This window comes from Aegilops tauschii, chromosome 5 (genome assembly GCF_002575655.3).
Source record: "Aegilops tauschii subsp. strangulata cultivar AL8/78 chromosome 5, Aet v6.0, whole genome shotgun sequence".
Classification (NCBI taxonomy): domain Eukaryota; kingdom Viridiplantae; phylum Streptophyta; class Magnoliopsida; order Poales; family Poaceae; genus Aegilops; species Aegilops tauschii.
This window is the reverse complement of record NC_053039.3, coordinates 317144013-317158436: the sequence shown is the minus strand read 5'-3', so window position 1 is coordinate 317158436 and position 14424 is coordinate 317144013. Positions and strand designations below refer to the sequence as shown.

Below are 14424 nucleotides of genomic sequence, written 5' to 3'. Positions count from 1 at the left end.
AGGAGGGGCACAACACCAGGGGCTGCAAGCGGCCTCGCAGTCCTTCTTCAGAAGCGGAACTTCGGCGTAAAGCGGTGGCCATGGTGGCGCGGCGCATTTCTCGGGTGGCATCTTCTCCAAGCAGCTCGCTTCCGCCGCAGCCGCCACCGCCGACGGCCCCGGCGCAGGCTTGGCCGAGGCTTGGTGCGCAGCATCCTCCTCCCTCGGCCCCTCGGCTTCAGATGCAGATGGACTCGGCCATTGGGCCGTCGGAGCTGTGCGTCGTTCGTCATACTCCGGCCATGGATGACCTGGAGAGGCGCCTACAGCTAGCCATGGTGGTGTACGTGGGTGGAGCCCAGAGGGTGATGTCGCCGGAGTTCGTGATTGAAGCGATTCAGGACAAGGTGGGCGTTTTTCCAGAGAGGATGTCGATCCATTGCCACCGGCCGGAGGACTTCCTCGTCGTCTTTGCGTGGGCGGAGGGCAGGAACAAGGTGAGCGCCATGCCTGTGATGGAGCATAGGGGAGTTCGGTTGTACTTTAGGCAGTGGATCCGGCAGGCCCAGGCTGTTCATGTGGCCATGCAGTTCAAGGTCAAGATTGTGATGGAGGGGATCCCACCCCATGCCTGGGAGCGGGAGGTGGCAGAGACTCTATTGGGGTCGGCGTGCCTAGTGGACATGATTGAGCCAGAGACGAGCTCCCGTTCGGACCTCTCGGTGTTCAGGCTGACTGCGTGGGCGGCGCACCCAGAAGAGATCCCGTCGCTGCGTTGGCTGGCCGTGCCGGAGCCGGGTTTGAGGTCGCCGTTGATGGAGCCGACTCTTCTGCAATATAAAGTGCTGATTCACGTCGACGAGATTTCTGACTACACTGCCGCCGACGAGCCTCTGTTCTTGAGATCGTCCTCTAGAAGTGATCAGAGCGGGCTGCCTGATGAACCGGGTGCATCGGACATGGGTGGAGGCAGAGGAGCCACCACAGTTCACAGAGATTGGCGCTTCGGAGTGCGGGATGAGAGGGGAAGTGGCGGAGCCAGCGGTGGCCTTGTCCATGGCGGCGGCGCAGGAGCGGTGTCGACCGCCATGGCGATGACCGGAGAAGGGCAGGAATGGAAGCTACCCCACATGCAGCTGACGCTTGAGGGCCCACTTTGCAGGTTTGGGACAGTGCATGACCGGATCTCCATCAGAACATCGGCTTTTGACCGTTTGACTGGACCGGAGTCGACGCGGCCAACGGTGCCGCCTAGGCAGGAACAGAGTTTGAATGATGGGGTGGGGCGCGCGGAACGGAATGGCACGGGCGGAACGCAGTGTGCAGCAATCATTGCGCCCGCCAGCCAGGCTATGGTCGTTGTGCAGGTGGAGGCAGAACGCCCAACGAGGCCGGAGGGGGCAAACCCGGAAAAAGAGGGGGGCCAGGCAGTGGATGGATCAGCTGACAACGATAGGGAAGCAACCTCGAGGACTGTGCGATCGGTGGGCGGATGTGAGACCCCCATCAGTGCGAATGTGGGGTCGAGGTGGCTGATCCAAAGGAGACGGTGCCATTGGGCGGGCGAGCGGATCCGGTGGGGCTCGTGGTGGACCCCAAGGGCAGTACAGCATCTGCCTTGGTGGACGCGCCGGCCAATCCTTTCACTGAGGGGAAGGATCAGGCATCGATGCAGGGGGGTCAGGACAAGCAAGGGTCAGGTTCGGTGGAGGAAAAGGACAACGCTGTGGATGTGGCCATTGCATGTGGGTCCGTGCAACAGGAGATGGGGGAGTCTGCGCTAGCGCAACCACCAATGAGCGCTGCATGCGTGGCCATGCAGGATGGGACGCCCCCATGCACGGGCAGCGAGCACGTAAACTTACATTTGGCGCCAGAAAACTCAGAGCTCCAAGCTTTGGTTCTGCATAACAGCACGGAGGAAACAGCGGGCATGTCAGCGCAGGAGGCAGTGGCATACAACAAGCTGAAGGGGTTCTGCTCCAACATCATCAAGAAGCTGGCGCCTCCATTGCTTAAGGAAGTGCAAGCAGCCAAGCTGAGGCCGGAAGCGACGCCTTTCACCCCCAAGCATACAGCACGGGCAACGAAGAAATCCACTACGAGCCGCACCAAGGACAGCCCGGCAGAGAATGTCCTGTTGCATGCACTTGGGTTGGTGCCGGAAGATATGGTGGTGGATGATGGGATGGTGCACGATCTGCAGGCTCTGTTCGATTCGCCATTGCGTGAGAAACACATACGGATCATCGCGGGGCTGTTTGGCAAGGTTGTGCCGGCAAGTACTGACGCGGAGGAGCGGAACACGGTGGTGCTGTGCTCGCATTAGCGTGCCAGCACGGGTGGTTGGTATATGTTCCTTGGATGGATATACACCCGCAGGTGTTGTGCTGGAATGTGAGGGGCCTCAACAATCCAGCCAAAAGGAAGGTCGTTCGGGAGTTTGTGGATACGGTTAAGGTGAACCTAGTTTGTTTCCAGGAAACAAAAATGGATGTAATGGACCATTATGTTGTAATGCAATGCTTGGGGCCATCGTTTGATGGTTTCGCGTATGTGCCAGCGATGGATACTTGCGGTGGTATACTCTTGGCGTGCGATAGCTCGGTGCTACAGGTAGACAACATCATGCTCAATACTAGCTTTCTCACAGGCAGGGTGCATGCCAAGCTGGGGGACCCGTGGTGGATCACTGTGGTATATGGACCACAAGGTGATGAGAGGAAAACTCAGTTCTTGCATGACATTAAGGACTGGCGGGTGGGGTGCCCGGGGCCTTGGATGCTACTTGGTGATTTTAACATGATCATTAGGACCACGGACAAAAACAACTCCAATGTCAACAGAAGGATGATGGGTCGATTCCGAGACTTTGTGGACGATCATGAGCTAAAAGAGATGTACATGCATGGCAGGAGACAACGAGAGGGATACACCCACTTTGACTAAAATCGACAGGGTCTTCACGACCGTGGATTGGGAGTTGGATAACACTGAGTACCTCCTTCAGGCGCTATCTACAGGTGTCTCGGATCATGCGCCATTACTCCTCACTACTAGTGCCAGCTTTTGCACCAAGCGGCGTTTTCGGTTCGAGATGTTCTGGACCAAGCTTGAAGGGTTTGAGGATGCGGTCAAGGAAGCTTGGAAGTGTGATGAGGAGATTGTCGACCCGTACAAGAGGCTTGATGCCCTGCTAAGAAACACCGCGAGCTACTTGCAGGCTTGGGGCGAAAAAAGGGTGGGCAATGTCAAAATGCTGATGAGGGTGGCAAGTTGGGTGATACATAGGTTGGACATTGCACAAGAGGGGAGGATGCTGGAGAGTGGGGAGTTGTGGCTGCGTCGCAGCTTGAAACAGACCCTACTTGGCTTGGCCGCATTGGAGCGAACTATTGATCGTCAAAGATCTAGAATGAAGTGGTTGAGGGAGGGAGATGCCAACACCAAACTTTTCCAGGCTTTTTCTAATGGGCGACGAGCGAAGAACTTCATTACACACATCAAAAGAGAGGGAGTCATTTTTTCGGATCAGGAGCAAAAGGAAGAGGCCTTCTTCCAGGCTTATGAGCGGCTTATCGGGCAGGAAAAGGCTAGAGAGCATGCTTTGGATCTGCAGTTCCTGGGGATGCAGAGCCATGATCTTAGGGAGTTGGAGGAAATAATCACCGAGGAGGAAGTTTGGGTAGTCATAAAAGAGCTCCCCCCAGACCGCGCTCCAGGACCGGACGGGTACGTTGCGGCCTTCTACCAAAGAGCATGGCCAATCATCAAGAATGATGTAATGGCTGTTATGATGAAGCTTTATGTTGGAGATGGTAGAGGATTTGGGAAACTAAACAAAGCACATATTATTCTTATTCCCAAGAAGCCGGATGCTGAGGAAATTGGGGACTTTCGGCCTATCAGCTTGACTCATAGCATGCCCAAGCTGTTTGCCAAAGTTCTTGCTAACCGGCTCAGAAAGCAGATGCATTTGATCATCGAGGCCAATCAATCAGCTTTCATCAAGGGCAGGCACCTTCACGATAATTTCCTCCTCGTACGACAAGTAGCCAGGAAGATCCATGCAAGGAAGAGGGCCGGTGTGTTCCTGAAACTTGATATCTCACGAGCTTTTGACTCTTTGTCATGGCCCTTCCTCTTTGAGATCATGACTGCGAAAGGTTTTGGTTCGCGCTGGAAGACTTGGGTGGCAATCTTACTGCAATCTGCAACAACCAAGGTGATTGTCAACGGGGTGGCTGGGAAGAGCTTTGGGCACGCTTGTGGGTTGCGTCAGGGAGATCCTATCTCCCCGCTACTCTTCGTCATCGCTATGGATGCTCTCACGAAGCTTATACAAAGAGCTATGGAGGTCGGCGTGCTTAGCTCCTTCCATGGCATCACGGCCATGCAACGTATATCCATATACGCCGACGACGTGGCACTGTTCATTAAACCCACTGCCATGGACCTGAGCTTTGTGAAGGAGGCCTTGGATGCATTTGGGAAAGCATCGGGTCTTAGGGTGAACTACCGGGAATCTTCAGCCATTGTGATCAGGGGTGATATGGAGGACAGACAGAGGGTGGCCGCGTTGTTGCAGTGTGATCTTGCAGAGTTCCCGTGTAGGTACCTTGGCCTACAGCTGGCGGTTAAGAGCTTGACTCGTGCGGACTGGCAGCCCATGTTGGACAAAGTGAGACACTTTGTTCTAGCATGGCAAAGGGGGCTGATTCAACGACCTGGCCGGCTCATCCTGGTGCAATCCATTGTTTCTGCCAGGCCTGTACATCATTTGATGATCGCGGAGGCCCCGGCCTGGGTGCTTGAGGAGATAAATAAGTGGATGAGGTCTTTTTTTGGGCTGGCAAGGATAAGGTAAATGGAGGGCAATGCCTTGTCGCGTGGGACAAGATCTGCCGGCCCAAGGATTATGGAGGGCTTGGGATCAAAAACTTGCAATATCAATCTCTAGCGCTCAGGGTCAGATGGGAATGGCTAAAGCGTACGGAGCCAAACAGGCCTTGGCAAGGATTGCCGATGATCGAGGACACGTTGGCAAGGGAGGTGTTTGACAGTTTCGTTCACATCACAGTTGGCAGGGGTGACAAGGTACTGTTTTGGCGAGACCGGTGGATTCACGGATTTGCGGTGGCGGACATAGCACCGCTCCTACTTGCAACGGTCCAAAAGAGGGTGATCAACAATAGAACGATGCAACATGCGCTTCTCAATGATAGCTGAAGGGAGGTTTGTCAACCTGAGAACTCCTTCATGGCCCTAATGCAATGCATGCACTTATGTCACGCGGTGGCGACAGTACACAGAAATGAGGCCGAGCAAGATACATTCACCTGGACATGCTCTATCTCTAGGCAATACTCTGCCAAATCTGTTTATCGGAGCCTATATAATGGGTGGCCCAAGTCGCCTCTGGTGAAGTGTGTTTGGAGGAGCTGGGCACCTCTGAAATGTAAGCTCCTTATCTGGCTGGCAATGCAGTACAGGATTTGGACGTCGGACAGAAGGGCTAGGCATGGCCTACAGGATGCGAGTTCAGCTTGTTACATTTGCCTGCAGGACGAGGACAACGTGAATCACATCCTTTTGCAGTGCCCGTACGCCCGGAAGATGTGGTACAACACATGGGACACTCTACAGATTAACAGGCCACCTTCGACACCAACTGAGACTACCTTGGAGTGGTGGCTTTGAGCAAGGAAGAATTTTAACGGGCCGGAGAGGAGAGGTTTTGACACCACGATCACTGCGGTCCTCTGAGCTTTGTCGAAGCAAAGAAATGCGAGTGTTCAATGGGATGAAGAAAAAAAAAAACCAGCTCGAACTAGTCACATCGACGTTAATTGAGATAGCCGAGTGGAGGCAAGCGGCAGGCGGTGTTGGTGGGTTACAACGTTTTGTGAGGAGTTAGCCTAGGTGTTATTTGGTTGGTGTTGGGAATTTCGCGTGTGCCGTATGTTCGCATTCGAGCCACATGTCTTCGCATTCGAGCCACATGTCTTGTAATTATACTTTCTTCTTCTTTTATAAAAATATGATACGCCTTTGGCGTACTATCGAATAAAAATAAAAATATTGGTAGCAAACCAATTATGCTCTATATCTCACAAATGGTCTACACATATATATAGATAACTTAGCCATGCAGTGTTGGAGTTTATATAGAGGCGAGAGGCTAAAAGGTTATGATTAAATTAACCATGAACATTCTTAGGTCTTTAGCACACTTAGCACTAGATCATGCATCTAAATGTATAGATGAACGAGCTAATTAAGCCCGGCTCCAGAAAACCTAAAAGAACTCCTTAATCACCACTTAATTCTCAGGTCCCCTTTGGGGACAACTAAACCTCGTCAAGAGCTTCCCCATGCACCCACCGTGTTCCCCAGCTTCCTCTGCTTCCCGCCGCACCACCGACGTGCCCCGCTGCCGCCGAGCGCCGGTCCAACGCCGCTGCCACCTTTGAGACCATGGTGCCCGGCGCCTCCGTTCCCATCATCGCGCGGTCTCTTCGTGCCCACACCCAGAGCCGCTGGCAGCCTCCTGCCCCGGATCGCCTGAACGACTCTGAGCAGCATCATGACGCCCTCGACGTTGAGGCTCCACCACCCCAGGCCGTTGCCACGGCGTGCCTCGCGGCGCGGCCCGTTCGTCCGGCTCGTCTCGATGGCTTCGAGCAGGTCGGACACGACGGACTTACTCGGCAGCGCCGCCGCAAAGGCAGTGGGGAGTGCGCTTGTGCCGCGAACAGCGCCAGCGCCGACACCGGCACCGAGGGTGATTGTCAGGTGCCGAGCGGGCTGGAGCGCGCCGGCGAGGAGGGAACGGCTGAGCAGCTTCACGACGGCCGACGTGCGCACGGCGCGCTCCATCTGTCTGGCGCTGCCGATGGCGGCCGGCGCGTCGGCGGTTGCCCGGCCGGGCGTCGTGGTGGTCCTCCCGAGGCGCTGTATCCTAGCGTGTGCACGAACCCATGGGTTCCAGTGCTGGCTCTGCTGGTCACCGGCTTCCTCTCCACCTGAACATAATCGAACAATACAAACAAAATTAATTAGTTGCGGTACGATCTAGGCACTGGCACATCCAAGATAGAAAACGTTGGGGTCTCTCTCTAGAGATTCGTGCATTTCTGGTGCTTAATGTTAAAATTTGGACCATATACTGAGATACCTGCTTGGTAGAATATACATAGTACCCATGCAAGCTAGACAGGCATATGTGCAACAATGTTGTTACCTTCTGCATTGGAGAGATCCTGGTACGCGCAGAACCGAGAGAAGATCTCGGCCAGTGTGGCACATTTCCTCTCCGCGGCGCCGGCGCCAACAGCTTCGTCCGGCGGCACGACGACTGCGTAGAAGAACCCCGGCAGCTCGAAGACGAAGACGCGGGCGTCAACACGCGCAACGAGTGCGTCCCTGGCGAGCATCCACTGGTGGTCTCCAACGGTGCAAGAGGCCATGGACACGGGGTGGCCCTCGACCCGGATCATGTGCACCGACAGTTCGCCGGAGCGGAACAGCTGCGAGCCCTCGAACCGGTCGCCACAGAGAACGAAGAGGCTCACCGGCGAGCCCTCGGCGGCGAGTAGCTGCGTGTCCCTGCCCATGCGGTACTCCTTGGTGCGCCCGACCCTCAGCGGCGGCCGGCTAGCATGCGCTCCTCCTCCTCCTCCCCGAGACGCCATCAGTTTGGCAATGCTGCTCGATAGGAAGTCATCAAACGCGCGCACGTTACAATCAGAAAACACAAGGAGTCGTGCATGCACGCACAATTTCGGCAGGTATAGCGGCACAGTGCCTAAGATGATTGAGCCGATCGATCGACGAGGTTATGATCCCTACAGTGCGTACTGTTCCGTCTAGATATTTTCAGATATTTCCCATCAACACATAATATATGCTACTGGTGACAGCGACAGGGAGAAATCGAAACACATTCTGATCACCCGTGGTTTGTTGTGACTAGTACTTGCACGATCAATTACGCGAGCCCTACACATACGCATAGGTTGCACTAGTAGTGTACTAACTAACTAGAAAGTAGTGTACTGCTTAGTTCTTACCACACACACAAGAAGTTCTCAGCTTCGGGCAAGTATTGCGACCTTCGAGATGCACGAGCAAAGCAGTGAGCTATAGGGAAGGGAGATACATGGGACTGCAAAAAAAACCTGACAGAGAGAGGGGAGAAGAAAGAAGAGAGGACGGATGTATGTGCGTATATGACTGAGAGGGAGAGAGTGCAAGCAGCCACACTTAAATAAGAGACCGGAACTATGCGCGCGCGCTCTCCAGTTTGTAGGGAGGGAGAGCAGAGCAGACCATGCGCGGGAGGAGGCCGGCCGAGGTCCGCGCGTACGTGGGCGGCGAGGCCATGCATGCATGCACGCGCCACGCACGCGGGAGGGGACACCTCGCGCCCGTCGAGCCCATGTGCCCTCGCCTCCGCGCCACCTCGCCCGGGACCCAGCCCCGGCATGGGCCCCGCGGGGTTACACGTGGCCCCACAGCGCTACGTGGTTGTCGCCCGTCCACGCGTGGGCTGCGCTGGCCCCTTGCATGCCGCTCCTAGCCTCGTACGTGCAACCGCTCATAGCCTTCATAGTACAGCTCGCGCGCGAGGTGGGTTTGGGTCGACTTCCCACCGAGATTTTGAATGGAACCGGTCAGTCAATGTGGTCACTCCAACCGCGGGCCGGTTTACGTGTTTGTTTATGTTTATGTATATGTGGCACTTCTACATGGAAATGACCTTCGAAATCCAAATAAGTATGTAAGCATGTTTGCGGTGTAAATAAAGCATGTTGGTGGTTTAGCAGTTACTGTATATATCAGACCGGAATCTATGAGATACGCATCTGGTCTATACATATAGGATCAATGTTCTATAACGTATCAGTCTCAACAGAAAATGTTCTGCACCGTACCTGCCAACTACCGCAGGTAGTTCATTCGTAATGCAGGACAGCCTTGAGGTGCATACGTCCACAGTAGACCGTGGCGATCCTAGTTATGCGCACGACCTTCCATGACTCTATAATTGCCGCGGGGTGTCCTTTTTCTCCTAAAAAGGCGCAAATCTTAGCAGTAGTTCTATTTTTAGTTTCGAATCTTTGCGGTTAGTTCTGTTTTTAGTTTCGAGCACAAACATCGATATGCGCTGCACAGAAGTTGTCGAACCCCACACCTCCTGGCAAAGTTAACACTACAACACCCAAGTATCAACAAAAGCCTTGCGTTTACAAAGGTAAAACCGGTCATTTGCACCTACTAAAGGTGTCTAGCATGTGGGCTGTTGGTCACTTGGTCTACATTTTGTGGCATCAAATGTCTCCATCATCACCCGCCTTTTGTACAGCTGCTTGTACCGCGCACAACGACATCAATAGCAGTGTTCCCTCGGTAACATAGATGCAACCAGTGGTGAATCTTGGATGAAAATGAAGGGCAATCTCTTCTTAGTGCAAGGGTTGGAATGGATAAACAACAGGCTAGACACTAGACAGTGGGCTGTGATAGGCTAGGAACCAGTAGTAAATTTTCGTTTTTCAATTTTAGAGTGCAGGCTTGAGCCTGTTAAAGCATGCCCAGTAGAATCGCCACTAGTTGCAACTCACTTAATTAACATTGACCGAGGCTAAGTTTGTCGCTGAGTTGTGTCGTGTTTCACTTATTTTCTAATGTATTGTAAAAAGAATTATGTATAAAAAGTAGGCAAGGGGGGGGGGGGGGGTGAAACAAACACTAAAATAAGCAGGGAACAAACAAGATTATGAGAATTCACCGCAATGCCAAATACAACCATAAAACTAGAAATGTGGAGATTTAAAATTGCAAACTGACTACCAAAGGTGCACTATCGATAAAAACCAACATCGTCTCTTTTTAAGACAGCTAATCTGTATTATAGGACACATAGTAGAGAGGTTTTGAGGAGCATTTGCTTGCTTAAAATGAGAATGAGGTTAATGTTGATGATGAGATTGAACTGATCAGTGAGGTGAAAGGTGGGAATAGGTTAGAACACATTGATTACAGAGCTAGTCAAGAGTCTATTAAATCTTTTGAAACTAGGGTGGGAAAAATTCAAGGAAACAATTTGGTTGTGCAAGGAGAGAATGATGGAGAAGGCGTCCTCAGGAGATGTGACAGACTTAAAGATAAAAAAATGAGGTTGAGGGGCTTGCCAAGGAAAGGGCAACTCCTAAGGATAATTATGGTAATCCCCTTGATCCTTCCTCTGACCCTCACCTAATGCTTCCTTTTTACATTTGACTTCTCGGGTTGGTTTTGATCTTAGGTGTTCTATTGATATGATTGATCATAACTTGGAAATTATTAGAAAAATGGAACAAGCTAGGAAAGATTTATTTCATGAGGATGTCATTAACCAAGCTAGTGATCATACCCTTTGTTCACCAGGTTCCTTTTACACTGGTGATGCTGCTGCTCTTGATGAGCATTGTTGTGATAGATTGTTTAGATGCTAAATTGGAATAGGACTACTTTGACCAATTGAAAAGTGTCTTCTCCAGTATGAACAAAAAGAAGAGCGGCTCCCATCACTTGGTTGTGTGAAACACTCTACGCCTCTTGGTGGCCTTAGAAAATTTAGAATTTTTTGTTCCTAATTTACTCATGTTAAAAATGGAAGGGATTTTCTGGAATGTTAGGGGGTTGGACAAGATGTTAAGAAAAGATTTGTTAGAGAGATGATCATAGATAGAAAATTGGATTTTATTGGTCTTTAAGGAACCATCAAATCTAATTATATTAAGAAATGAACTTCATTCTCATTTTGGAGTAGAAATTTCAGATGGTACATTTCTCCCGTAGAGGGAGATCTAGAGGCATTTTAGTTGGCATTAATAATGATGTGCTGGAACATTTTTGAACTGAGATAGGAGTGTATTTTGTGAAAGTTGTACTTTTTGATAAAATCACTATCGTCAATTGGAATTTGATTACTATATATGGGGATGCTCAATTGAAAAGACAAGCAACTTTTTTTGGTTGAACTCTCCAGAGTATATCATGACAATCCTTTGCATGCTCTAGTTGGGGGAGGGGGTTAATATCACTAGAAAGAATTGTGAGAAAAAGAAACCCAATGAAACTGATTACTGGATTTGTGTTTTGTGTTTAATGCTATAATTGAACATGCAGGTTTAAGAGAGCTTATCTCATGGTAGGAACTACACCTGGGGCAATATTTGGATGATCCAACTTATGAAAAGTTGGATGTGGTTTTATTTTGCCCGTACTAGGAAGAACATTACCCTGTATCTATCTTACATGCTTTTGAGAGAGAGGTTTATGGTCATACACCTCAGTTATTAAATACTGACTCAAATAGTAACAAAAAAACTATTTTTAGATATTGAAGAAAACACTTGTATACCTAGGGATGGTTTTAAAGAACTCATTCGATCCATTTGGATGGCTCCTTATACTGGCTCTTGTTGGAAATATGCCCTGGAGAAAATAATATTGTATTATTATATTTCCATGTTTATAATTAAGATTTTATATTCTATGTTATAATTGTATGATCCTGAAATGTGCGATTCAATGGAAAAACTCTTACGCATGTGTGGAATTACTAAACAGTATAACTCAGCCACCTACACCCCTCCACAGCAATTTGAACCCCTGAGCCGTCGGATCTCCTTCACTAACGTCCTGGATTAGCTCAGCCATCCAACTGTAGTTTGTGGAAATTATTTACTTCTCCCAGGTGCGGCCCACTTGGCCCAGAATGATTGGGCAGCTGCTCCGCAGAACGTGTTTGACCTACTATCGTTAATCGGGCCGTCCCAGTCGATGGTCCACAGAGGCCCGCTCGAAAGTGCACAAACTCGGCGTGTTCCCTACCTATCCATTCCTAAAAACGCCTCTTCCGTCTTCCCCCGAAAAATTCCATCCCTATTCAGCGAGCACAGTCGCGGCGGCGCCCGCTGCCGTCGTCCTACCTCCCAATTGCGAGCTGCTACTGCAGATGTGCATCGACGTCTGTGTCCTCTACCCTCCATGCACAGGATTACAGGTGCGTCCCTGCGTCCCATCTTTTCAATCTCCTATTGTATTTGTGTTCTTCCATGGTGGCCATGGTGGCGACACGCGCCTCCGGCGTCCTTCCCTGGATGTCCCTTCGATGCTAGGTTAGCGTAGTACGGCCTCCGACGTTTCGCGCCTGAAGCTGGGCCTTGACCGTGAGGAGATGGGGGACACAAACTGATCGTAATCTGAGTCAAAGTCATCCATTGAGGACACCGACGAGGTAGAATCGCATGAGCTACTCCTTGGCTGAGCCATCTCCCTTGCATGCCTGCTACGTGGGGTGGTGGAACGCTCTGCTCTGATTTCTGTTGCTCCAAGGCTGCATTTTAAGGCTGGATGAGCTGCTTATATAGAGGTTAGTAGATCCTGTAGAAGTGCATGCTCTAGCGAATGCAACCAAAAGACCGATCTGATAAAAGAGACTAGGCAGCATATTATACGTCAACACTCCCCCTCACGTGTGGCTTCCTCAGGCCTAAACGTGGACCGGAAGGTCTTGAACTCAAGACCTCTTGGCTCCGATACCATGTAGAAGTGCATGCTCTAGCCAATGCAACCAAAAGACCGATCTGATGGAAGAGACTAGGCAGCATATTATACGTCAACAGATCCGAGCAGTTTCTAACACTAAGTATCCTTGCATGTTTTAACTCATTTTACCAAGAAACTGAAGAAAAAAAGAGTTCAGCATAGTGCCTATTTGGTTTAAAGAAAATGTTCAAGATATGCATCCGGTAAAATAAGAACGATGCATATAATCGGAAAAAATAGTTCCATTTGTCATGCATGCTACATATTTTTATCCGACTTTTTAGGTCCAGGAATCGAGAGATCTACCATGTAATTTTTAGTGCTTTTCAGATTAAGAATTTGCTTTGAGCTGTCATCTGACAATGACATAATCATTCCAACATATTATAGCACAGATTCCTCATGTTAAACCATCTGGCTGGTGCTATTTGTACGTGCAACGGCATAAAAATTCTCAATTGATAAATAAAATAAAGTTACATCAACAGTACAAAATCGACTTTGCCCCATCACTTTTTGTGCAATGGGGTCATTCCAACATGTTGATTTTCATGATCTTATACCTAAAGCCCTGAGCCATCTACATCGAGGCACTGTAATTGAAAGTACTCAAAGACTTGACAAATATCCTACTACTTTTGTGAATAAAATTCTCCTCTTTTATTAGTGGCATAATATGAGAAAGATATGTAAATTTAACTTTCATATTTCATGTTTTCAGATGTTTATGATATTATAATCATTATACCTTATACAGATATAAAGGGCGAGCGCAGCAACGCGCGCCATTATGATCTAGTGATAATGGTAAAATATGATTCCTAGTCTCACCTCTAAGACTAGCTCAAGTATTGTTGGTGATCATGTTTTCCAGATCTTAGGATATAGTTAAGTGTAATGATAGTCCCTAAAATAACTTTGAGAATATGATGTTGGAAGAACGATCATATTGAATTGACCCAAATCTGTTTGTTCTACTTTGAGATACTATCGTCACAAGTCAATCGTTATAACACAAAGAGTTAACGTATGCTTAAGTTCCTTAGACCATGAGAGCATCATAGTCACTTCTTACCGTATGATGAACTCTGGGGTTGCTCAAACGTCATCTATAAGATGATGATCATAACGACAACTTACAGGTTAATCGGAAAGTCTGATAAACTAGATAGCTCAAGAGTGGGATTTGCTTCTCCGACGATGGAGAGATATTCTTAGGCCCTCTCGGTGTGAGGGCATCCATCATCGTTTGTCCAGATACAGGTGACTAGTTCACGGGGATGTCAGAACATGTCAACAATAAAGAAGAACAAAACCGGTAACGAGGAGACCGGTATACTGACCACGAGAATGACTCAAGAAGATAACGATACATCTCACCTCGGGTTTTGTAAAGTATCACGAAGAAAAGGGAATAGCATATGATAACCAAAGATTCACTCGAATGTCATTCGTGTATGCATAGGGATTGAAATGAATGTCCACGATTCTGCTATCAATCATTGAACGAAAGGGGTTTTGTTCATGTCTATGTCTTACCAAACCTACAGTGTCACAAGCTTAAGGGAATCACGATCTGCTGAGTATTAGTGGAGCAAGAGTAATGAGGAAATATTTATGAAATAATTTTATGAATATTATAAATAGTTTCGAGAGAAACCGAAAGCGTTTCATGGTTACCGAAAGGGTTTCGGGGTTTACCGGGTAACACCGGGAATTGATATATAGGTGGATAATGTTTTCCGATGATGTTAAATTAATATTAAAAGGATCTAATAATGATTAGGAGGCCTTTATAATTATTTAAATATCAACGGGCCAAGGAAAATGCAATAACGCCTGTAG

The 14424-nt window shown here is 49.3% G+C and overlaps 1 protein-coding gene across 1 annotated transcript; it reads right to left on the bottom strand.

The window, feature by feature from the left end:
• Positions 1-6158: 6158 nt before the first annotated feature.
• On the bottom strand, positions 6159-8267 carry LOC109754351 (uncharacterized). Its single transcript, XM_020313260.4, has 3 exons — positions 8052-8267; positions 7223-7686; positions 6159-7004 (listed from the first exon to the last, which is right to left on the bottom strand). The coding sequence occupies exons 2-3, from the start codon at positions 7671-7673 to the stop codon at positions 6340-6342; spliced, it is 1116 nt and encodes a 371-aa protein (XP_020168849.1). The 5' UTR covers positions 7674-7686; positions 8052-8267; the 3' UTR covers positions 6159-6339.
• Positions 8268-14424: the final 6157 nt, after the last annotated feature.

Bases quoted from the DNA above. Each gene is read 5' to 3' on its own strand.
- LOC109754351 (XM_020313260.4), bottom strand. From the start codon at position 7,673: ATGGCGTCTCGGGGAGGAGGAGGAGGAGCGCATGCTAGCCGGCCGCCG. The intron at 7,005-7,222 runs GTAACAACATTG...GATTATGTTCAG, and splicing joins GGATCTCTCCAATGCAGAAG to GTGGAGAGGAAGCCGGTGAC.